Source organism: Tiliqua scincoides, chromosome 1 (assembly GCF_035046505.1).
Source record: "Tiliqua scincoides isolate rTilSci1 chromosome 1, rTilSci1.hap2, whole genome shotgun sequence".
NCBI lineage: Eukaryota > Metazoa > Chordata > Lepidosauria > Squamata > Scincidae > Tiliqua > Tiliqua scincoides.
The window spans coordinates 43,195,581-43,218,633 of NC_089821.1; the positions used below are offsets into that span (position 1 = coordinate 43,195,581).

General features: G+C 39.3%; 1 protein-coding gene across 3 annotated transcripts in view; it reads left to right on the forward strand.

Moving 5' to 3' along the window:
* The window catches only part of QSER1 (glutamine and serine rich 1), a 39,929-nt gene that overhangs the window by 8,996 nt on the left and 7,880 nt on the right, over window positions 1-23,053 (forward strand). For 2 of the 3 annotated variants that reach the window (XM_066638066.1, XM_066638082.1), the window contains exons 2-9: window positions 3,806-3,912; window positions 4,774-4,935; window positions 6,942-10,595; window positions 11,410-11,678; window positions 13,582-13,698; window positions 15,174-15,307; window positions 15,884-16,083; window positions 17,047-17,184. In XM_066638066.1, coding sequence (XP_066494163.1) covers window positions 3,806-3,912; window positions 4,774-4,935; window positions 6,942-10,595; window positions 11,410-11,678; window positions 13,582-13,698; window positions 15,174-15,307; window positions 15,884-16,083; window positions 17,047-17,184 — 4,781 coding nt within the window. Of the gene's footprint in view, window positions 1-3,805; window positions 3,913-4,773; window positions 4,936-6,941; window positions 10,596-11,409; window positions 11,679-13,581; window positions 13,699-15,173; window positions 15,308-15,883; window positions 16,084-17,046; window positions 17,185-18,895; window positions 21,324-23,053 lie in introns of those variants that run through there. The other variant, XM_066638075.1, reaches the window with a different exon arrangement.

A 23,053-nucleotide genomic window follows, 5' to 3' on the forward strand; every position in this document is an offset into this window, starting at 1 on the left:
GCATATCGTTACTGCACTATAATAGTTAATATGGAGTTGTGATATTCTTTATCTGAAGAAAAGCAACATGGCAGGCCAAGGAAAGGATACTGTATGCCCAACCCTTACCACTAAAAGTTGATTTAGGGCACAATCCTAATCAACTTTCCAGCACCAAGATAAGGGCAATGCAAATCTAAGGTAAGGGAACAAACATTGCCTTACCTTGAGGAGGCCTCCATGCCTGCCCCACAACTGCAGGATGCAGCATATGCCCCACTGGCACGGCTATGCCAGTGCTGGAAAATTGGTTAGGATTGCGTCCTTTGAGATACTGTTTTATCTTCAAATAATAAGGTGCAATCCTAAAGATATTTACTAGGGAGTATGCACCATTGAACACAGTAGGACTTGCTTCCTGTGCATGCAATCATAGGTTTATGCTGTAAATCAATTAGTGTCACTTTCTGGTAATCAATGTCTTCTGTAAATGTGTGTAGTACTGCCAAGCGTAGTGTTGATAAGCCTTTCTTTTATTCTGTAAAATTCATCTGAGCTGTCAGCATCTCATTAAACAGTCCTTTTGCACTAACCTTAGCACCACCTAATTAGTGGTGCTTATCCTAGCCATCCATTTTTATGTCAAATAAAGTATTCTTTTCTACTTTTGATATTTTTTTCTTCTTGTTACATAATCCAAAACAAGGATTATAATTTTAGTTAAATCAAAATTGTTAGATCTAGGTTGATTATAAATAACCTGTCTACTTCATAACATACTTCTGTCACTCCTGGTTTTGCTACTGGAGCGTCTCAAGTTAAAATAGGAGTGGAGAAAATCCTTCTTAGAACAAATTCTGCAATAATGTAGAACAAGATATTCTCAAAGCTATGTCGCTTGCTGGTTATAATTTGTAGTTACTTGTTTTCCTGACTTCTCACTAATATAGAGAGAATAACATTCACTAAGTGGTGACACATGGTTTAATTTGTGAGTAGTCTCAGTAACAAAATTGAGTGGCTGCTACTTTCTGATCTAGAATTAAATCATTCTCAGTTCAATAAGGAAGGGGTTAATTAGTTCCCTAAGCTAAAAATCTGTGACATATTCCCTTTATTTCTCATATAAATGTGTGGTTTCAGGAACCCAGAGATTCAGGGGAAGGGAGAGAAACAGTGGGTCATGCATTGCATTGTGCTTCTTCCCCTGCCCCACCACACAGGAGCCATACCACGCTGCTGGACTCCATGTCAACTATTATTCTTTTTACTATTAAAAGCATTGTAGATTTTAAAGGGCTTAAACAGGCAAGTTAGTACTTGCTTTCTGGTATTAAAATACTTAAGATTTATATTTGCCTTCAATTAGCATACAGCATGATCCTTCTTTAAGGATCAAGATAGAATTTAAGGATAAGAAAATTGCAATAAAATGGAGACCATGAGCCCACTTTAAATTATTCTCATTCCAAAATATAGCAGACATTTATATATATCATATAAATCTTAGATGAGTCTGCACTCAGAGTAGGCGGAGGATCCAGTGCAGCTAAATTGTTGGTGCTGATCTGAGCAGCCCGGTGTAACGTTAGGCTGCTCAAGAGAGGGGTTTGGATCCAGCCTAGGTGCCGGGGGGCCAGTCCCACCCATCTCCAAGACCCAGTTCACCCACTGGCCTGTCCATTGCCTGCTCTTCCCTTCCCCGAATCAAATAATCATAATAAATGTTTACCAAATGCATAAAATGTTAGTGAAAAATATCTGAAAAATCAGAATTCAGACCATATAGATAGATTTTTCATAGCAAAATTTACAACAAAGCAGCACATTACTATTATAAGCTACTGCAACCAGAAGATGTCAGAATTTGTAGCCAAATGTGACCACAGCAGAAATTTACATAGGTACAATATCATATTAGCAGTCTAATTTTTTTTGGAAGTTGAAACATTAGTAAATGTTACTAAATTCTAAATTAATCCTATTGATTTTTGACTGTTGCGTTGTAAGCTAACTGGGTATCTGGGACACATTTGAACCTGGAAAGTGGGTGTATCAGAGATGGCATAATTAAAGTAATTTTCCAGACCTTTGGAGAAACATCAGTTTCTCTTTCTTTAAAGAAACATCCGTTTCTTTAAAAAGGAGTATGTGAGATGTCAATTGCTGATGGAGAACTTAGGCCAAATCCTGTTCAATTTTGCAGCACTGGTGCTGCTGTGCCAGCAGGACATGTGCTGCATTCTGCAGTAGGGGAGCAGTCATGGAGGCCTCCTCCAGGTAAGGGAACATTTGTTCCCTTTCCTCAGGGCTGCATTGTGGCTGGACTGGCACTGGAAAGTTGGATAGGATTGGGCCTTTAGTTCCTTGAGCTTTTAAAGCATCTGAATCTGACTGCTGTGATAGAAATTACTTATTTGGTAGAATACTGGTCTACTGCAGTACAGCTTCAAGTTGTATTCCCCCTTTTTTGTGACTTAGTCATATGAATTAGTTTCAGCAGTAGCTATTATGCCCTGCCTTATACTTGTTGCATGGAGATTCTGGTCAGACTCATGGTCTGCTATCTTGGTACCTCAGGAATGAATTGTTCAAATGAATTCCTAAAGAATGTGTGCAAGTGAGACCCTGTGTTGGTCAAGCTGCCAATTCATTCTTCAGATTCTTTTATCTGATAAACCATTGGTATCCTTTCTGCAGATTGGGTATTACAGCCAATAGATAACAGCCACGGTAACAATGTAGATTTTTCCAAGGATTTGGACAGATGTAGATTTTTTAATTTTATTAACTAGTGTAGAGCACATGACTAATTAGAAGAATGTGTTATAAAAGGATTGTAGTCTCCTTAAAATGCATAATGCTCTTTTTGTGTGCTTTCACATGCTCAAAAATGTAATTCGTGGGTTTGAAAGGACAAGAGAATGTATATATGCATGTAAGTTGTTGAAATAAGAATTTATTATAGAAATATGTATTTAAAAATCTTCACTTAAGTGAAGAATGAAACTTCACTTAATATCATTTGGATGTGACATCTTAATTTATTGCTGAAAGTTATTCTTGTTATTGAAAGTTGAGTAGCAAAGTAAGGATCACTTTTCAGAATCTGATAAGCTCTTTATTGTTCTGGCAATATGCAACCTACAAGTAACCATCACTTTTGTCAGTATACTTTTATCCTGGTTTCAGGATGAGAGAATTCCAAAATTCCACCGTTATACAGTGTAACACCCTTTTTCAGGGTGTTTTTCAGATATGTGTTCTTAAGATGAGCGAGGACCTTAAATGTGTGTTCGTCCCCCCTCCTGTTGCTTTCCTTTCTGAGAGGCCAGAAACCCATGAAGCAAAACCTCTTGCATCCATGTTTTATGTAACCTTTTATATACCTACCTATCTGGATATTCTCAACTGATTCAACTTTTTAAATCTGTGTGCTCAAGTATGTTAAACCACAAACAAAAAACTAGAATAATGGTTCATGAATGGATATGCGAAGGCTTCAGAATTGTAAATAGTTGCCAAACCTGTATAGCCGCTCTTAATGTTTTTTTGAAGGAAACAAATCTTTGTTTTTGTTATGTTAATGTTTCAAAGGTTGCTTTGTTGTTTTTTTAAGCAATGTATCCTACTTTGCCCACTTAGTTTTTTCAAAACCAATCTTAAGTTATAATATTTGACTCTATAGCCAGATCCAACACAGCTCAACTGCTAACTTTGTACCTTGTTGACTTTTTTTTGGTCTTATCTGTCTTTTTTGAGGAGTTCTCATCTATATTTTTCTTCCTGGTTGTATGTTGTACCAGTATTAATTTTCTTTTTTCAGTTTAAGCTATGGAGGCGGGCATCCATCAGAAACGGATCTGCTTCACAGACAAACATACACAGCTTCTCATCAGCTTCCTGCATTTGCTACCACACCTCACCCCACTGGTAATATTCTATGAAATTTCAGTTTAAATTAATTTCTCAACTACATATATAGTCAATTATACATATATCAGAACCTCACCAGGGAGAACCTCACCGGAAAATACTTAAGGAGTGTGTTAGCTACCATTCACATTGCTTCTAGTAATGCCAATATATGTCTCATCAATCAAAAAAGTACTAGCATAATATACTTTTACTCTGTAAGTAATTTTTACATGCTTTAAGTATTTTTGTTCCCATCTTTTTTGCCCGTCTCCCTTACATGTACGATTAAAAATAGAATTTCTATTACTTTTGAATATGAACCCCTTTTCAAAAAATTGAAGGTTAAAGATACAGCCTCATATAATTTGCCCACTTTTGTCTTGGTTACTATAGTTGGATGCCTAATTCATACTTTTTTCCATATGCAATCATGTGCTGTCCTGTGGCATTACTTGAAAACCAGCGGAACATTGAGTCTGAGCATTCAGTCTGAATATTCATTGAAAAACTGAGTTAATAACTGACAATTAATATAGATGGAAAATTGATTTGCAGTTTAATCCTATTCATGTTTACTCAGAAATAAATTCTACTATGTTTAATAGGGCTTACTTCAGAATTGAAAGCTTACATAATTCATACCCCTGCTTTCCACTGTTTCCATGTGTTCTCCTCCCCCCCCCCCATTCCTTACAGCAAACCTGTGTGGGGAGTTAGGCTGTGATTATTAATCTAAGGACAACTGAGCAATGTCATGTTAGAAGTTTGTGTGAATGAGTGTATTGTTAAGACACTTTATAGGTGTAGCTCCCTACTGTTTATGTACTATCTGTATTCATACTTACATATGCTATGTTTGTCTTTTTCTTCATGTAGGTCTTTCAGGGATTTTTGATAACTCTATGCACAGTGGCAATAGCAACACTAAGGAAACATCAGTTATGAATTTTCTGACTGCAATAGAATCCCGCAATGCTCAGGCTGTTTCTTCAGGAGCAACTCTCTTACCACAGTTCAGGTCTCCAACATGGCAGCCAGGTGATACTTTCCTAGTCTTTGGTGCTTGTGGCAATTCTTTTTCACTTGTTGTTTTCTATAAAAGTATTAAAGAAAGTGTTGTAAACTTGAGAGTTTTATATTAGTCATATCATTCTAAGAACAATTTATTTTCGATATAAAATGTTTGGTGCCTTTGTTAAACAGGAGTAGCATCCCAACTAGCACCTGCGTCAAAAGGATCCTTCTACTTGCACAACTGGAACACTCCTCCTGTTCATGGAGGAAGCTCCTGATGGCAGAATTACTATTTGGGATGCTAACCTGGATGTTTTGATGGCATTGCAACAATAGTAAGCCATTTCTGCATAACGTTGCATATGCGCAACAGGGACTAAATGTGTACACCTGTAGACCAGGCAGTAATTGAACTGCTTTCTGGTCTACTCTGTTATTGCTCCCTAAGCAGTATAGAATCCACTTATAAACACTTCTTCCAACAAAAGTTGGAAACTTCCTTGCAAGGTCAGATTGGTAACAAAACAACTGGCACAAAATGAGCCTTGCACTAATCTAACCTAAGTGATCCCAAGGCTGATTTTATGTTAGTCTGCAGTCTTTGAGGCCCTGAATGTAGAAGTTGGATCTGAATGTGGAAGTTGGACTTGGAACAGATTATTACATCAATCACCAGAACCTTTCTATGTAGCCATGCATTGTGAAAACATAGCATAGAGTCAGTGGCTTGCTAAAGAGTTATTTTGTGTACTGTATGTGCAGCGCAATACTAAACTGCACATGGGCCAGCACAAGTCCCTTACGCCCGCCCAGGAGGGTTGCAAATGTGCCATAAGGCAGTTTTGCATCTCCTCCTGAGTGGGCTAGGCCAGCACATGAAGGCGTGCCGGCCTGCAGAGGCTGGAATAAGCCTCCCTGCTGACGGAGGCTCCAAGTCTTGTGTCGACTGAGCTTGGCCAATGCAAGACTCTTGGGAGGAGGTGGGAGGGAGGCATTCCAGGGCAGGGGGGAGGGTGAGTGGTGGATGGGGAGTGGGAGGTGGGGCTGGGATCCAGCAGTTTTGCCAGATCCCAATCCCCGTTCCTGGGGTGTTTGGAGTGGCTTCAAGCTGCTCAGCTCTCCTTGGACTTGCGCCACCTCAGGAGTCTTTAAAAGTTTAAGGGAAACACATTGAAAGTATAAAAGCATCTAATGCTATCTGAATCAGATATCTGAATCAGATATGTTGTTCAGTGCATAAAACCTGAAAACTCGCAAAAAGTTCATTGAATGGTTAGCTACCTTAGGCTAAGTCTAAGATATGTCACTGTAGTAAAAATTCCAGCATAGTTTCATATAGGAAGAGGTTCCCAATCCAAATCTTTTGCTATTAAAATAGTTATAACATTTGAAAAGAACCATACTACTACTAAGCAAGCTATATTTCTTTTGCTGCATGGGTATGAGTCTTGAGTACTGATCCTAAAGTTCAATTATAGATGCATGTTCTTAGGACTTTGGCTTAAATAGAATACACTTGTGATAAGGAATGAGTTTGAAAAATATTATCCCAAAACTGCTGCCAGGAAGGCTACAATCTCATCACTAGCTTTGCTGTGTAGAAAATATCAAAATATCTACTCCTATATTAGTGACGTCACTAATATCTACCCCTGCTAACTGGGTAAGAGGCACTTTTTCAAGTGGGTGCTCCTCTTTTTAGCAGGGGGAGAGTAACTGGCCCACCTGACCCCAACAGTGTCTTTTCTACTGGCTGTCTGCTGGTGTTCTTTTGCATATTTTTAGATTGTGAGCCCTTTTGGGACTGGGAGCCATTAGTTGTTTGATTTTTCTCTGTAAACCACTTTGTGAACTTTTAGTTGAAAAGCGGTATATAAATACTGTTAATAATATCTTATTTCCAAATATACTATAGTGGTCAATATTTTTAGAGTAAGCCAAAGACTGCACAGAATGAATAGATGGTAGCCTTACAGTTTCATGTTTATTAGTGAGTCATCTCATTCCCTGTTCTCGGTTTTTTTAAACAGGTATGCATTCTTCAACTGAACTTTTTGTTACTGGAGCCTTGCCTGCTTCTGCAGCTTTTCCACCAACTTCAGCTTATCAGCATCCCAATGTGTTTAACAGTAGAAGCTTTGCTACCACACCTTCTCTGACACTTCAAGATGCAACTTTCAGCACGTCAAATGGGCTTCTAACTGCTCATGATCCTTTAGTTCAGATCAAGACATCCCAAGGCACAGTTCCTACTGCACTGACATTTGAGCGCCTTGGCAGTTCCGTGTTAAGTACCAGCGTACCACCACAGTCTTCAACATATCGCTCCGCTCAAGAATCTGCACCCCATCTCTTGCAACCACAGTTTAGTTTGTTGCCTTCATCACTTGGAGGCGCTCAGCAAGCTCCTCAGGTGTATAGTTCATCTCTTTTTACTGGTTCTACTGCCTCTATTGAAAGAGCACTGCAGCGAGAATGTAGTGTTATTAAACACCATCAGCGGCCTTCAAGTACACAGTCTGTTCAGGCACAACTAACTGGTTCACAGCATTCCTTACACAACTATTTATCAAGTTCAGGTGGACCTGATTTTCAGGATACATCCCGGCAGTCATCCTTATCTTGTAGTCCAGTTGGCGATGCTGCTCAGGTGAGCAATGGTGGACCACAGCAGAAGACCTCTCAAGTTTCAGTAGAACTTGCTCAGTCATACACATCTGCAATAACATCGCCTGGTTTCCCATCTGTTTCTAATAGCAAGGCAAAACACTGTTCTACGAAGCAGCCATCAAGGTCAACAAAGACCCCTAAGCCTCAAAGCATAGCCTCTACTGTGCAAACACAAAGCTATTCCAAAACTGCACAAAGCCAGAATTCTGTAATAGCAGGTCAAGCACAAATCTATTCTATAGCACAACTCCCAAGCCTCTTGTCAGTAAGCCAATCACAAAATTATGTTTCGACGCAGTCACAGAATATGCCATCTGTCAGCCCTGCGCAAGTATTCTCAGCCATCAAAGTTGAGAAGCTGCCTTCATTGTACAAAACTCTTGCTTTTTCTGGGCAATCACAAGCTATTACTTCTGGTAGCCAGACTCTAAGTTATTCTTCTGGTCAACAGGTATTAAGTTCAGTTTCAAATGAGAACTACTCTGGGCAAACAAGGGATCTTTCTTCAGACAGCCAATCTCAAAATTATTCTTCTAGTCATTCTCAGGGTTTATCAACAGTTAGCCAATCACAGGTTAGCTATTCATCTCAATCACAGGTTTTGTCAGTTATTAGTCCTTCAGAAACGTATACTACAGGGCAATCTTTAACATTAACTTCACCATCTCTTCCATTTTCTTCTTCTCATGTTCAAAACTTGTCCACTTCTAGCCCTCCTCAGAACTACATTTCTTTACATTCTCAGGCACAAGAGTCATCCTCTCCACAGTCTCAAAAGTTTTTGCCAGTTGTGCAGTCAACTTCTTTTGCAATTCCAGTTCATTCACAAGCATTGCAGAACAGCCAATCTTCCATGGATACAAAATCATATGTTAAAAGGAAATCTGACCCTAACTTGTATCAAACATCAAAACAAGATGATCAGTTCTCAATGCAAGATTTGCAGTCATTGCAGTCTCAAACATCTCTTGATTCCACTACTCACGGGCTAACCAATAATGAAGTTCATGCTCAGGATGCAACGTACAAGGTTTCCAAAGCAGATAATCGGTATTCTCAAAGCGTAATCAAGAGTAATTCTCGTATTGAAGACCAAGTTGTTGGACTTACTTTTCAAGAGACAAAAAAAGATGAAAGAATGGTTAGCTCTGTGGCACAACTTACCCAGCAGATTGGCCACGTCACTAATGTAGTAAGCCAAGATATTAAAAAGACAGCTAATTTGATGCAGCCAACCCAGGTAAATGTGGATACTAAAGAACTAAGCCAACCGCATTCTCTTTTGCACAACATGCATGAGGCAAAAGCCTCAGAGCAACAGAGCCAAGTCACTAGTTCACCATCCCAGCTTCACACACAGGCCATACGGAATGGCCCTCAGCTGTGCTTGCCTAGTGCACAGATACTTTTAGAATCTGCCTGCGACTTACACATGCTTCAGCAGTCAATATTGCAGTCTGGTTTAGGACATGCAAAAGCATCTCCACAAGTCCAGCGCATTCAGAGTCCTCAGCAAGTAACTCATCAGTTCCTTCAGGTTGATGGTCATATGATTCAGAGTAATGGAGGACATTCCCAGCAGCAACTTCATCCTCAAAACTCTGAAGTTATGAAAATGGACATCCCTGAACCTTCAAAGCCACTACAACAACACCTGACATCAAAGGATAACTTTGTTCAGCCAGATCATGAATCCAAGAATCAGTTTGTCTCCCTTGGTTCAGTATGTTTTCCAGAGTCTATGCTTCTTGGTGATGACAGAAATATACTGTCTAATGTAGATGATATCTTGGCAGCAACAGCTGCAGCTTGTGGTGTAACTCCATCTGAATTTGCCAAGTCAGCATCTAATGAAGAAGAAATTCATTCAGCTGAAAATGGAGACCATTCAAAGTCTCAGTTCCAGACAATAGATGTCAGACATGCAACTCCCAGCTTCAGCACCTCACCAACAGTTGTTGGAAAACCACTGGGCATCAACAGTATTTCTTTAAATGGAGGCCAGGTTACCCTAAATCTGACAACAGTATCTGCAGTGCATTCAAAAAATATGAATCTTGACCAACAGCACATAGAAACTTCTGGTCAAAGCATTCCTCTTAGAGTTGCCACATCAGAACTTGAACAGAGGCAAGAACAGGCTTCTGGCATAGTTAAGCAACAGTCTAGCATCAATAATGAATCTGAAGGAAAAAAGAATGTTCAAATGGATGGTTCAATAAATCTAAAAGATGTAAACCTTGTTTCAAGTGGAAGGACTCTAAATGAAGGGAGTGCTGTATCAAGCAGTAATTTTAACATGGATAGTGACAGCATTGTGGCTGGAAGTAAGGCTACAGTGTCTTTGCAGCCGATATCTATGCAGCAGCCAGGGGATGGAAATGGTAGCAAAACTGAAGAAGAGAACCAGGTTTTATTACATGAGGACTTTCCGAAGCAAAAGGACAAAGGTCAAAATCAAATTAAAAATGCCGGTGAAGATGACACAAATCAAAAGCAATTGAGGAGAGGAGTAGGACAATGTAAACGTCAGAATTCAAGAGGAACAGATGTCAGCTTGCCATATTCTTCTCCTGTTTCTGAAACTTATGAAACTTACCAACATCAAGAAAAAATGAGACAAAAAATCAAAGAAGTAGAAGAAAAACAACCAGAAGTCAGAACAGGATTCATTGCATCTTTTTTAGATTTTCTGAAATCTGGACCCAAACAACAGTTTTCAGCTCCTGCTGTACGTGTGCCTAATCGTGTCAGGAGACCTGTTGCCCCAGTCATCAGAGCTCCTTGCCATACTCCACCTTCAAAACCTCAGGTGGCAGTAGCTCCTGCACCTCTCGAGGGCAATGTTGAGATTTCAAACAAAAAGGGTAATGAAGAATCCAAGAGAAATTCAGAAGCATTGCCTTCATTTTCTTCTGATGAAGATTCTGTAGGGGGTAACCAGGATCTTCAAAAAAGCATAACTTCTGCACTATCAACTTTGGACGATACTTCCAGTAAAAAGAAAAAGTCAGGTAAAACTTATTATGTTCACAATTGCATGCATAAGTTGAAAGAGAATTTTAAGTAAAGGTATATGTGGTTCATTCTTGTTTGGCTAAAATGCTTACGATAAACAAATATCTGTCTCCCACTACTTTTCAGACACTGGGATCGAGTCTGGTGAAAAGGTACTTTGACATAAATTCTCACAAATTCAACATTTTGGATAACTAGTGTTCTGCTTTGATATGATTTAAGTTCCTCTTTCAAGGGCTTTTTATTATTATGTTTACAAAATCTTAAAGGAGCCGTCTGTTTTTATGAATCACTTTAATTGCTAAGCAAAACTCTCAAGTTTGAGTATCAAGTTTTGTCTGCTGAAGCAGACAAATCTAAAAGCAGTCTTTCGTTTTAACAAAACACAGAGGTCACATATATTGAAAGGGATGTGCATTTCTTGTAGAACATGCAGACCAATATTAGAAGAAATAGTTGCAAAGTCTTGTTCTAACTTAAACTAACTTAAATATGCTGCTTAAACCTGGAAACCTTTCTCATTCCTAGATGCCACAATAAAATCTGTGGTTTCCTGAGGTTTTAGGGGTTGATAGTAGTTTGTTTTGAAGCTTCATGTTCCCCCTATGTTCTGCACTAATTTTATGAAAAAGCAATTCCATCAAGCACTGAGCAAGCTGAGACTTTTCCACCAAATGTGAGCTCTGTTAATGTCAGCAGTGGAACTAATATTTGTGCAGTAACAATTTTCAAATGATTTACCATAGGTTAAAAATAACTATTCATATTTCAAATATGAAAGTAAATTGATTCCTCATTTTTATACTTCAGAAATGGAAAAGACTGCATCTAATGCCACCATCAGTACTGTTGTAAAGAAGGAACCTTCTCATATTACTGCTCCAGCAGATCCCCAGGTGAAAACCTGTTTAGTGCAGTCTGAGAAGGACAATGTTGCTACAGACCTGTTAGCAAAAACACAGGCAACTGCTGCAATAGAAGGACATATTGAGGACGAGAATGGGGACAGTGGAGGTGAGGGCATGTACAGAGAACGTGATGAATTTGTTGTGAAGATTGAAGATATAGAGTCACTAAAGGTAATCTATTAGTTTTGCTTTGAATGAGTAGTCCCTTTTGTTAAAATTAAAAGACTTTTTGATATAACTTTCTATATATAACCCCTTGTGTCTGAAAAAAATCAAGTACTATAAATGATTGTTTTCAATGATTCATGATTAGAGTTCATAATTTTAAAATTACTTTTCAGTTTTACAATTGCTTGTCATATAGAGGCTCAATTCAGATATTATGCTATATAGCAGTGCTTCTCACATATTTAGCACTGGGACCCACTTTTTAGAATGAGAATCTGTCAGGACCCACCATAAGGAAAATTTTTAACAATCCTAAACTACCGTCCTACCCACACTGGGAGTAAGTCTCATTTACTGTCATTGTTAAAAGAATGTACATAGTAGCTTGTTAAAAGTACAGGTCTGTAATATTTCCCCAAATGCAGTCACATATTATGGTGGCATCAAGTCTAATCTATTAAAAATAAAATATTGTAATGAATGAGGACCCACCTGAAATTGGCTCTCAAACCACCTAGTGGGTCCTGACCCACATTTTCAGAAACACTGCTGTATAGCATGGTTAAGGAAACTTAACTGTTACAGTATATGGTTTGCATGATTTCTGAATTAGCAAACCATGGTTTGCAGTTGGCCAGCAAACCAGAACTGCAAGTTATGTTTTAGAGTAGATTTGTAAGTCACCATTTGTCCTGACTGTGCTTTGGCATGATGTTTGAATTGAAAAACCATAGTTGTGGCCATTGCTCTGCTGCACCTGAAAATGAGAGTGAACTCACTAATATATGAATTTATGAAGCTGAGTGCTAAGTAAATGAAAAACAAAAGCAGACCTGCAGCTCTAATCTGTGCCTGTTGTACATTTAAAAACTCAAAAAATGGCTTGGGATCCAAACTATGGCTAGCACAGACCAGTGTTTCACTCTGTTTGATTTCAGCCTGACAGTATAAGATCGCTTTTGAGCCAATTGTATATTTTAATGAATGTGTATTTCTAATGCTTGTATTCTTTACAGCCCTAAAAATATTAACAGGTTTCTCAAGAGAAGACTAAGGCATACCATGACAATCTGTCCTGGCTGTGCCTGCGCTGTCACAGCCTAATGCTGTGGGTAAATTCACTGCCACCTAAGAGGAATTTTCTTTTTTGGCTCCCTCTTATGTCTTTCCTCCCTGTGGTGAGCTTGTTAGCCTAGGCATCATTCAACATAAAAACAGGTTGCTGGAGAGAGAGGTTGTTCTTTGACCATATTCTACCTCCTCTATATTATGCATGTGCACACACTCTGTAAGACTTTGTAGCCTTGTGAGCAGTCTGTTGAGAAGTGGGAGGCACTTTTTGAGCTTGAGACAAGTCAGTTGTTTCCTAAGAAAATTTATTTTCAAAAGCAGAAAAAATAGATACTTGGTATTAGAGACAAAGCAAAGCAGTCTAATCAAACAGTCCCTGTCTAAAACCATGTAGGCTGAAGATCCCTCCTTCGACTGGAGGGGCATGTCAGTGTGAGCAGCCTTAACCCTGCAGTTTCTGAAACAAAATATGCACATTCTCAAACCAATCTTCCATTTTTAAGGGATGTTTGGGAATTAGGGTTCTATTATCTTGGCAGTCTGAAGGTCGGAAACGTAGGATCTAGGACCTCCTATACACCTCCTCCGCTGCCCAGGTGCAAGAAAAGTCACCAATTTCCAGTGACTCTTCCCTGGCCATTTTTTCACAGGAAACCAGTATCAGTCACACTGTTGCTGCCCAATATACATCCTGGCCTGAGCCAAATAGTTGTTGTTTAAAGTATAAAAAATAAGTACTGGCGGTGCTGTACAGTTACAGGTAATTACTGCAGCTGAGTAAAGGCAAAAGATAACCAATTAGCGCTCTTCATTTTAACAATGTTCCTCATTGTAGGCTGCTTTAAAAGCAGGAAAAGAGCCTCCAGCCATTTGGAAAGTTCAGAAAGCTTTGTTGCAGAAGTTTGTTCCTGAAGTGCGAGATGGACAGAGAGAATTTGCAGCTACTAACAGTGTAAGTACAGGGAGTCCCTACTGTCCAACGTTAAATATACACAACAGCGACCAAATGTATACATCTGTGGGCTGGGCAAAAATGGGTTAATCTCATAGTACCTAACAGGTTCTGTGTTGAACAGCATAAGGCAGCAATTTTCAACCAGTGTGCCATAGCACATTGGTTGCCACCAATGGTCCACAGGTGTGGGGGAGGGTTATTTATTAGTAGGGCCATTGGGGGATGTGCACCCCCTGTTGGCAGTGTGGTGTGCCTTGTCAAAAAACTGATAGTGTGCCTTGACAATTTCAGTGCTTTGTCAGAGTGGCATGAGGTGGAAAGGGTTGAAAATTGCTGGCATAGGGCATTAAAAATAAAACAGCATGTGATTCTTAAAGTTGAATGTTTGTGTATACATTTAGTCAAAGGTGATGATTTTGGGTCTTTCAGTAATAGAAGCCTTTGTCCTCCTTCGCTTTTTGATTCACAGTAACCATAGTTTGCTGTGATGTGTGAATCAGGAAAATTGAGTGTTTTGTTTTATTTTTTCTCCAGTGGATTACTTCTGATCTTGCCCATTATCAATAACTTAAGTTGGAGAACTCATACTCATGCATAAACAGCACATTACTTCTTTCTGTGACTTTGCCTGGATTCAGTATGGCTCTTGCTCAAAACAGAAGGCATGTGATCGGCAAGAGAAGGCATTTCTGCTTGCTGTGCATGCATGTATGTGTAAAATTTTTGTGAATCATCCACCCTCTGTCCAGTGTGCCATTCTTTCTGGAGTGTCCTCTCTCAGTATCAGATTTTGAGGGAGTGCTAGACATGCTGTGTTGCAAGGGTCCAAAGGATTCAAACCATTGACTTAAACTCAATTGGTTTAATGTGCTAAAGCAGGGCTTTTCAATTTTGTGATTTTTGTGGTCTTTGGGGGTTTTTTTGTTTGTTGTTTTTTGCAAATTCCATTTTCAAAGTACTACCTTGTAGGTGCTACTTTTCTGAGTGCTCTTGTGTGCAAAAATGGGTGACTTCCCCAGTCAGCCCTGCAGCAAGGAAGAAGCCTCTTCAGTTGTTGCTGCTTCTGGATCCCTGCTCTGCACCCTTCTTATCTGACCTACACCTCTTTTGAAGGTCCAGGCCATCACATAGCCACACCTTGCTTCTGGTTAACTGCTGCCCCGTTTCTGGTGGGTTCATGCCAGACAAAGCAATGTTGTGCAGTTGCTGTGGGAGTGGGACCCAATACCACCTGTCATACTGTGAAGTACCACCCGTGAAATTCATGTCACTGGTTGAAAGGCACTGGGCTAGAGGGTGTACTTAGAAAAAGGTGAACCAAATAGACCTCACTGTGTCAAATCTATGATTTGTGTTTCAGTCACTTTAATTTTTTATTTTTTGTAAACCTTCTTGTTTAATAAAGTCTACTGTGCAAATTAAGTATAATGTAGAAATACTTTGTGGTGTGTCTTTGTTTTCGTTTGTTGTAGTATCTTGGGTATTTTGGAGACGCAAAATCAAAGTACAAACGAATATATGTGAAGTTAATAGACAACACAAACAAGAAAGAGTATGTCAGAGTGTGTTCCAAGAGACCAGTACTTAAACCTTTACAGTCTACAAGGTATTTAACTTTGATATAATTGTTCTGTGTCTTGATGTTGAATATTCAACAAATTTAATATTTAGGTAGAAGTTATTTAATATTTAGGTAGAAGCATTTTCATACTTTTTATTTTCACATGTGTAGATTTTTATAGGCAATTTTTTAATCTTTTGTACTCTTACTATTATAACAGTGGAGATTCATAAGTTTTATTATTAGTTGCTTCAAACATCTGGATTATCTGGACCCCCTTCAAGCTTGTTTCAGGCTGGGCTACAGGATGGAGGCAGCCTTGGTCACCTTGATTAATGACCTATGCCGAGGACTAGACAGGAAAAGTGTGTCAATGTTGGTCCCATTGCACCTTTCAACGGCCTTTGACACCATCAACCATGGTGTCCTTCTGGATCGGGTTGGGGCTTAGCAGGGGAGGCACTATTTAGCAATGGTCCTGCTCCTTCTTGGCAGATGGACCAAGATGGTGAGGCTGTGGGATATCTGTTAGCACCCTGGTCACTCACTTATATGATAGGCATTAAAGGTAAATGAAGCTCAGTCTTGCAACAGTTTCAGTTACTTGTTTTTAATGGACAGGACTGCACATTCTAAGCCAAGTACTAGTGTCAGTAAAGTCCCTGATCCTCCAGCGCCAAAAATGACTACAGTGACAACAAAAGTTTCTTCAGTGAAACCCAAAGCTAAACAGCCAAAGATAAAGGCTGAACCGCCACCAAAGAAACGGAAGATATGGAAAGAAGAATTTCCCTCTTCACCTCAGCACAAAACCGATGAAGGTCCGTGTCCCCAAGTCAAAAGTAATTGTATTCCTCTTTATGTCTAACCCTCAAAAAGTTATATGCTTTGCAAACTTTTTGGCAAATGGGAACATTTTGAATGTTTGTAGTCTTGAGATTTCATCTCCTGTCCTAGTTCATAATCAGTTTCAAAGTCTAATACTTGTTTCATCATTTGTGAGGATTGAAACTTGCTGTATTGTTTCACAGTGTAGTATGACTGGAAGGAAACCTTCTTAGAGGCCAGACCAACTTACAATTTATGCCATGGCAGAAAAGTCTATACTAGATCTTGGTATCGCTGTCTTTATTGGACATGATCGATTAAAATGCATATTTAACCTTTCCCTTATAGAATCATTATTTGGATGTTAATTTGATATTTTCATTATATCAGCAGTTGCTGACCTAAATTTTCAAAGAAAGAACTGTGTGATTTTTTTCTTAAATGAGTAACATTTTGAGCTAGATTGTGTTTACAATGTAAGTTAAAAAATTTTGTTTAAAAATCTTTCTCCGATTAGATTTATTTCATTGTCTTAATCTGAGATTGCATAATTTGTTGTTACTGAAAATTTTGAAGTTTTGCTTTTGTTATGGATCCTTCAGTATTGCTTTAAAGTAGCATCTGCTGTTGATATTGCTATTTCTTGTTCATTCAAATGGCCACTAGAGGTCACCAGAGTAGTAGCAAAGAAATCTCTTTATGCTAGTAAAGATACAATTTAAATTTAAAAAATGCAGTTAAGAAGTAGTCTTATGTGAAGTCAGACCATTGTCCCTCTAGTTCAGTGTTGTCTACTAACTCGTGGTGGCTCTATAGGGTTTCAGATAGAAATTGTTCTTTGCCTTACCTGTAGATGCAAAGAATTAAACCTGGGACCTTTTGCATGCAACACGTTTCCCCACCTAGAGCTCGTCCCCTAACAATTGGAACAATGGTTTTGTATTCTGATATTTCAGACAATGGACCTCCAGCACCCTTAGTTGCTCGCTTTTTGAATACCAGAGCTATGAAGGAAACCTTTAGGAGTTTTATGGAGTTGCTTGTTAGCATTGCCTTGGACCCTGATACAATGGCGGCATTGGAGAAGAGCAATGGTACAGTTCAACCTTTTGCTTGCTTTATCTTTTTACTATTTATGATTCTATACTTGTGCTCAAAAGCTACATATTATCCAGAATGCATGTGCATAGCACTTGTGTGAAGGCAGGAAGTGCCTACTGATTTTTCTTTTAACCATGGCCCTTCATTCCTCATCACTTGGGAGGGTCATGGAGCTTTTAGATGGTTTTTGGTGGTACAGAGTACTAAAAAGTGTAGCTTTTTGGATCTTAGCTGCTGGCTTGAATTTATTCCGCTTATCATTAGAAATTTAAAGTACAGATAATAACTCATTTTTTACAGCTGGTATTGTCCATAATGTACTATACATAATAAATATACGGAGAATAGATAGTACTTGGAGTGAATGTTGCTTTAAAAGAATTATCATTTATACTAAACAATTACTCTGAGGAAAGATGGATCTCCTGAATTTTTAATGAAGTGGTCAGTTTGGGTCTAATATTGATAGTGTTAAGTAAACAGAAGGCATGTACAGGATTGATGTATTGTTTTTTGGTTGTGTGGTGGTAAGTAGATTTACACTGCTTGGATTTATCCTCTTCTCCTAGGCCAGGTTTATATAAAGCACTTTGCATACAATTGTCATGTGGCTTTTTTTATGGTGATCTACAGAGTCCACATGGCAAGTGTAATAAGTCCCACACTTCCTTCAAATCTTGGTGCTGTAGAGTAGGGGATGTACCTTCCCCAATTTGTGCTGTACTTCTGGGATGCTTAGAAGGCCTCAGAAGTTTAGTGTAATGATGGAAATTACCTGACTCTAACCTGAAAGGAGGGCTGATACTGTCCTTATTGTGCTGCATTTCTGAGGCAGGCATTCCTCTCCAGGAGAGCTTTTGTGAGTAACATTATACTTCTGAAACAGAGGGTGATAATAGATCTGAAACTCCTACACTGAACAAGTGGAAATGTTTCTGGGTGTGAAGGTGACCTGATCTACTTGCAAAGGTTCCCTTTTAAATACTAAGCACAGGGAAGTTGTGGCTGACACAAAATCAGATATGTTTCAGGATTCACTGCAAAATGCCCAGGCCCATCATATGGGGCAGAACACTTGCTTGAACCAAGGCAAAACCCTATGTGTTTCTAAACAGCAAGACAGCAAGTACCAGTCAGGAATCCGAGTACTAACTTGACAGCAAAAATGAGTAAGTATCAAAAACATATTTTAGCAAATTGTGGTTGATGTCCCTTTGAGCAGGATTGAGGGAGGTGGGAGGGAGATCAGCTTTTTATGTATATTGCAAAGTAAGGTATATGAAACCAAATAGCTTTTGAAGACATCCCTAGCACTTGAGGTTCTCTCCAATTATCCTGTTTACCTTTCAACATGCAACTACAGCTTTTATTTCATAAGCTTATTTGAGCCCAGTACTATTCAACATCCCAGTGCTGCTGGAACCATGTCAATGGGACATGTACTGCATCCTGCTGTAGGGTATCAAGACACAGAGGCCTCTTCAAGGTCAGGGAATATTTGTTCCCTTACCTCAGGTATGCATTGCGGCTGCATTGGCACTGGAAAGTTAGATAGAATTGGGCCCTATGCTTCTTCCATTTCCCTTCCTGGCATGCATAGGATATATCAAATGTTATCTATTGTCTGTAGATTTTGTTTGTTTGTTTAGGGTTGTTTCTAGTATCTGCTCAGGTCAAGTAATGTATGTCTATCTTTCTTTACAGCTATATACACCAATCAAAAGGCCCACCACAAACCAGTGTCTTCTGTGCTACTGATGTTCTCAGAATGTTTCCAGTGCTATGCAGGGCTTGTTGCAGTACTTTTCTGAAAAAGGAAAGGCAAGCTCAGGCAGAAGGACTCAAGAAGATGTGAGATGCTGAGAAGAGATTACGTTAAGAGATCAGGGGTGTCAAACTCATTTCACACAGAGGGCTGAAGTTAGCATTCATGGGGCCTACTGAGGGGCAGATATGACATCATTAAGCAAGAAGCGACCAGAAATACGCACTTTGTTCTCACCTAGGAATTCATTAGCTGCAAATGATGGAAGAGAAAATGTGCAAATCTTGATCATATTTTCAAGATATGGGAGAGCCCAGTTATTGTTCCCTCTAGTATTTTCCCTACCACACAGAGCAGCTAATGAGCAATACATAACCACTATCATTTTAAAAATTGTACAGTAGCATAACCTACTCACTGAAAAGCGAAGCAGTTCCTATTCATAAGATGTATTAAACACCGGCTGAAATATATAAAGACTCTTAGATCACAATCTCTAAACAGTAAACATTTTTAATACAAACCAAATCCATCTTTCAAATAACAAACAGAAGAGCATCTTACTGGGCCAAGCAAAAACAGGTGGAATTGAACACTTCCAGAGAGACCAGGGTAAGATATTTCATATTCCTAACAAATGTAAAATTACCCCCCACCCCAAAAAAAGGCCAATTGGCACAGTCCTCTTTTTCCACAAAGAGATCCACTAGACTTTCGCACCATCTTAAAATACTTCAATACTGCAGCCCTTACACATGCTTAGCTGATAGTTATGTCCCATTTAAAAGCTCAATTCTGAGTAAACTGCTGTATTAAAATCAAGGATTTTGGAGCTTGTGAAAGACTGACCTGCATCAAATACCTGGCTGGTAGGAGGAGCCAGGGGAGAGGGGGTAGGAACAGCAGTGAGGCACACATGTTCTGGCCATTTTATATTAAAGTAGCTTCCGCCTCTGCTGGGAGCTTCATTTCCTTCTCCTAGGTTCCCCCTGCTGGCCACATGCATTATTGCTGGCTCCTCCTTCTGGCTGCATTACAGGTCATGCCTCGTTATCCACTGATTTGACTCACCACTGATACTGACTCGTCACCTTTAAATGCCTTGTAACAAGGCAAAAATTTCCTATCTTCCTAAAAAATTTCCTATCTTCACACTGTTAAATAATTATAATAATTAATAAATAATTATAATTTCATTCCATTAGATTCCATTATTTACCCCATCTAGTGACTGAATGTCGTATAGTGTCTATACCAATGCATTCTGGGGCAACAATGAAGACGCAAGAAACCTGGAAGTGGGTCTTTAAAGCTATTTTTCCATTGATTTGGTATCCACTGATTTTTTTTATGCCCTGAGGGTTCCGGAACAACACTAGTGGATAACGAGGCGCGATCTGTACTGTATTATTGCTCCAGCTACTGCTTGCTTGCTGCTGGAGACCAGGAGATAAGGCAAGCACCACATGGGCCAGATAAATAGATTCTGTGGACCTGATCTGGCCTGCAGGCCTTACATTTGACACCCCTGCACTAGATTAACTGGTAGCAAAGAGAGAGACTCCTCAAAATCAGCTAGCTATCAGCAATGGAGATAGCTATAGATGACCCTTTCCAATCTAGTCACTTCAGTTAGTAGTTATCTTCCCCTCTTCTGCTATGACAGTAGTCCCGCTTAGAGACCATTGGATGTTTTTAGTTTGGAGAGTACTGGTTCCATGACCCAACACTCCACATTTCAAGTAATACTATTACATAAATTAAAACAAAAAACTTCCTGTCCCCATATCATGGAGCAGTTTTGTCTTACTAAAGATGTCTACAACTGGTGTCAGACAATTAATAATGAGACTGCGTTTGAATATCTGAATTTTAAAAAAAATCTAAAATTCAGTTTTATATAATGGTATATATAGGGCATCCTGTGTTATTTGGGGGTTCAATTCCTAGACACCCCTCAGATAAAGAAACCTATGAATGATGAAATCAGGTTTTGAGGGCCTTGTAATCCTCTGGAGGCAATGGGAACTTCACGCTGGTCGCCTCCGAAGGCCTTTTAAGGCTTTTAACTTCTGGTTTGTCCTCCAAAAAGGGGAGTGACCTTCTAAGGCCTCCCAAAGGCCTTAGAAGGCATTCTGAAGCCAGGGATTACAGGGACCTCGAAACCTGCAGATTTAATCACCTGCATGGTTCCTTATCTGCAGGGTGATCTGTGTCACCTCTAGATGGTTCACATGGGTCTGACCCCATGGGTTCAGAGACCCATGGATAATGTAAGTTCTGGGTCCCAAATTCACAGATACAGCAAACCCACTGTAACTGTAAAGGAAGATGGTTTGAGTAGTGTCAAATCCACTCTGATCAGTTTCAGTTTATTTGTATGCTGGCTTTTGAATTTTGTTTGATACCTGCTTGTTTCTGTATGTTAGTACAAATAAAACATGTTTTAGTAAAGAAAATGAAAGATTTTCTTCTTTTTTTTAGTAAATTTATCCTTCGTAAGCTGTCTCAAGCAGCTTCATTCTTTGATATTTGGTTCCTGTTTTTGGTATGTTCTAAGAAGGGTTACTAATTGCCTACTCATCAAATAAGAAACTTAATGTGTTTTATTATTAACATGCAGCATATTTGAAGGTGCTTTTATTTTTGTCCAAGATACTGTGCACAAGAAAAACATTGGAAAATTCTTTGCTTAATACTGTAAAATACTGAAAACCTGTTTCAGAACAGGACAAAATGATTAAACTTTAATCCAAAAGGGCTTAATTAAAAATAATGTTGAGTGTTGAAGAGGCTGTATTAGTCTGCCTGTTGATTTGATGTTAGTTTTGAAAGACTACTTGCCTCATTGACTATAGCAAATATACAGGTAGGTCCATTTGATTGGTTACCTTTAATTTTTGTATTGGTATATAAGCCAAAGAGTCTCCCTAAAAACAAGGGAGAAAAATTTTTGTTTACTGTTGAAATGCAACAAATCATCACAACAGGTCATGGCATTATAGGACACTACTGCTATAGGACATTGTTGCAGTACAGGCGTGCCCCAGTATCTGTGGGGGTTCCATTCCAAAACCCATTACACCATTTTGAACACTTACCAAGTCAATTTTTGCCCCAGTTAAGTGTTCAAAACAATGTAATGAGCATGCGGGGGAGCGCATAACTGCCAGCCCCCACTTGCTGTGAGCCCATTAAACTATTTTAAAAACTTATCATGGTGCAGTTTCTTGTTTAAACAGCTTGCTTTTGCAGCCAGCAGGAACAGCAGTGAGGTCTTTCTATTGACCTCACTCGTGTTCTCTTTTACCATTCTGGCTGCTTTGTTCTCCTTAAGCAGCCAGAATGGTTACAGAGAACACAAGTGAGGTCAATACAAAGACCTCACTGCTGTTCCTGCCAGCTGCAAAGGCAGCCTGTTTAAACAAGAAGGCTTGCCCCAGTAAGTTTTTAAAATAGTTTAATGGACATGTGATGTGTTACCCCCATGCCCTCCCCCTGCACCCATTAAATCATTTTAAAAAGTTACCAGGGAAGAAATTGACTTGTTGAAGCAAACCGATTTCTGCCCCAATAACTTTTAAAAATAATTTATTGGGTGCATGGGGGGGGGGGGCAAGAGTGGTCCTCACATCCTGAATACGTGATATGTGAAACCGCAGATACAGGATCCGCAGATATGGGGGGCCCTGTATAGTATTTTCTTGATGGAGTTACACAGGCCTTACTTTCATGCTCATTGGCAATCCAAAGTGAGCATTATATTTGGATTCAGGGAGGAATGTTGGTCAAAACTGGCTGGTGACTTTGTCCATATGGATAAGATTATTTTCTTGCAATTTCTGGGTGAGTTTTATCCTGTTTGTTCCTTATCCTTAGCAGTACCATTATGAGTACCTCTGGTGTTGTGTCACAGGATAGAAAGTGGTACTTGGCCTTGTAGATTATTCTGCATATGTTTCAAGTGCTGCTGAGAGTATTGTACTGCACTGCTTTATATGGTCTGATCCCACCAGAAGTGGAGATGGCTTGGGACAGCAGTGTGCTGGCAGTAAGATGTGGGTATGCAACAGCCTGGAGCACACACTTCAAAATAG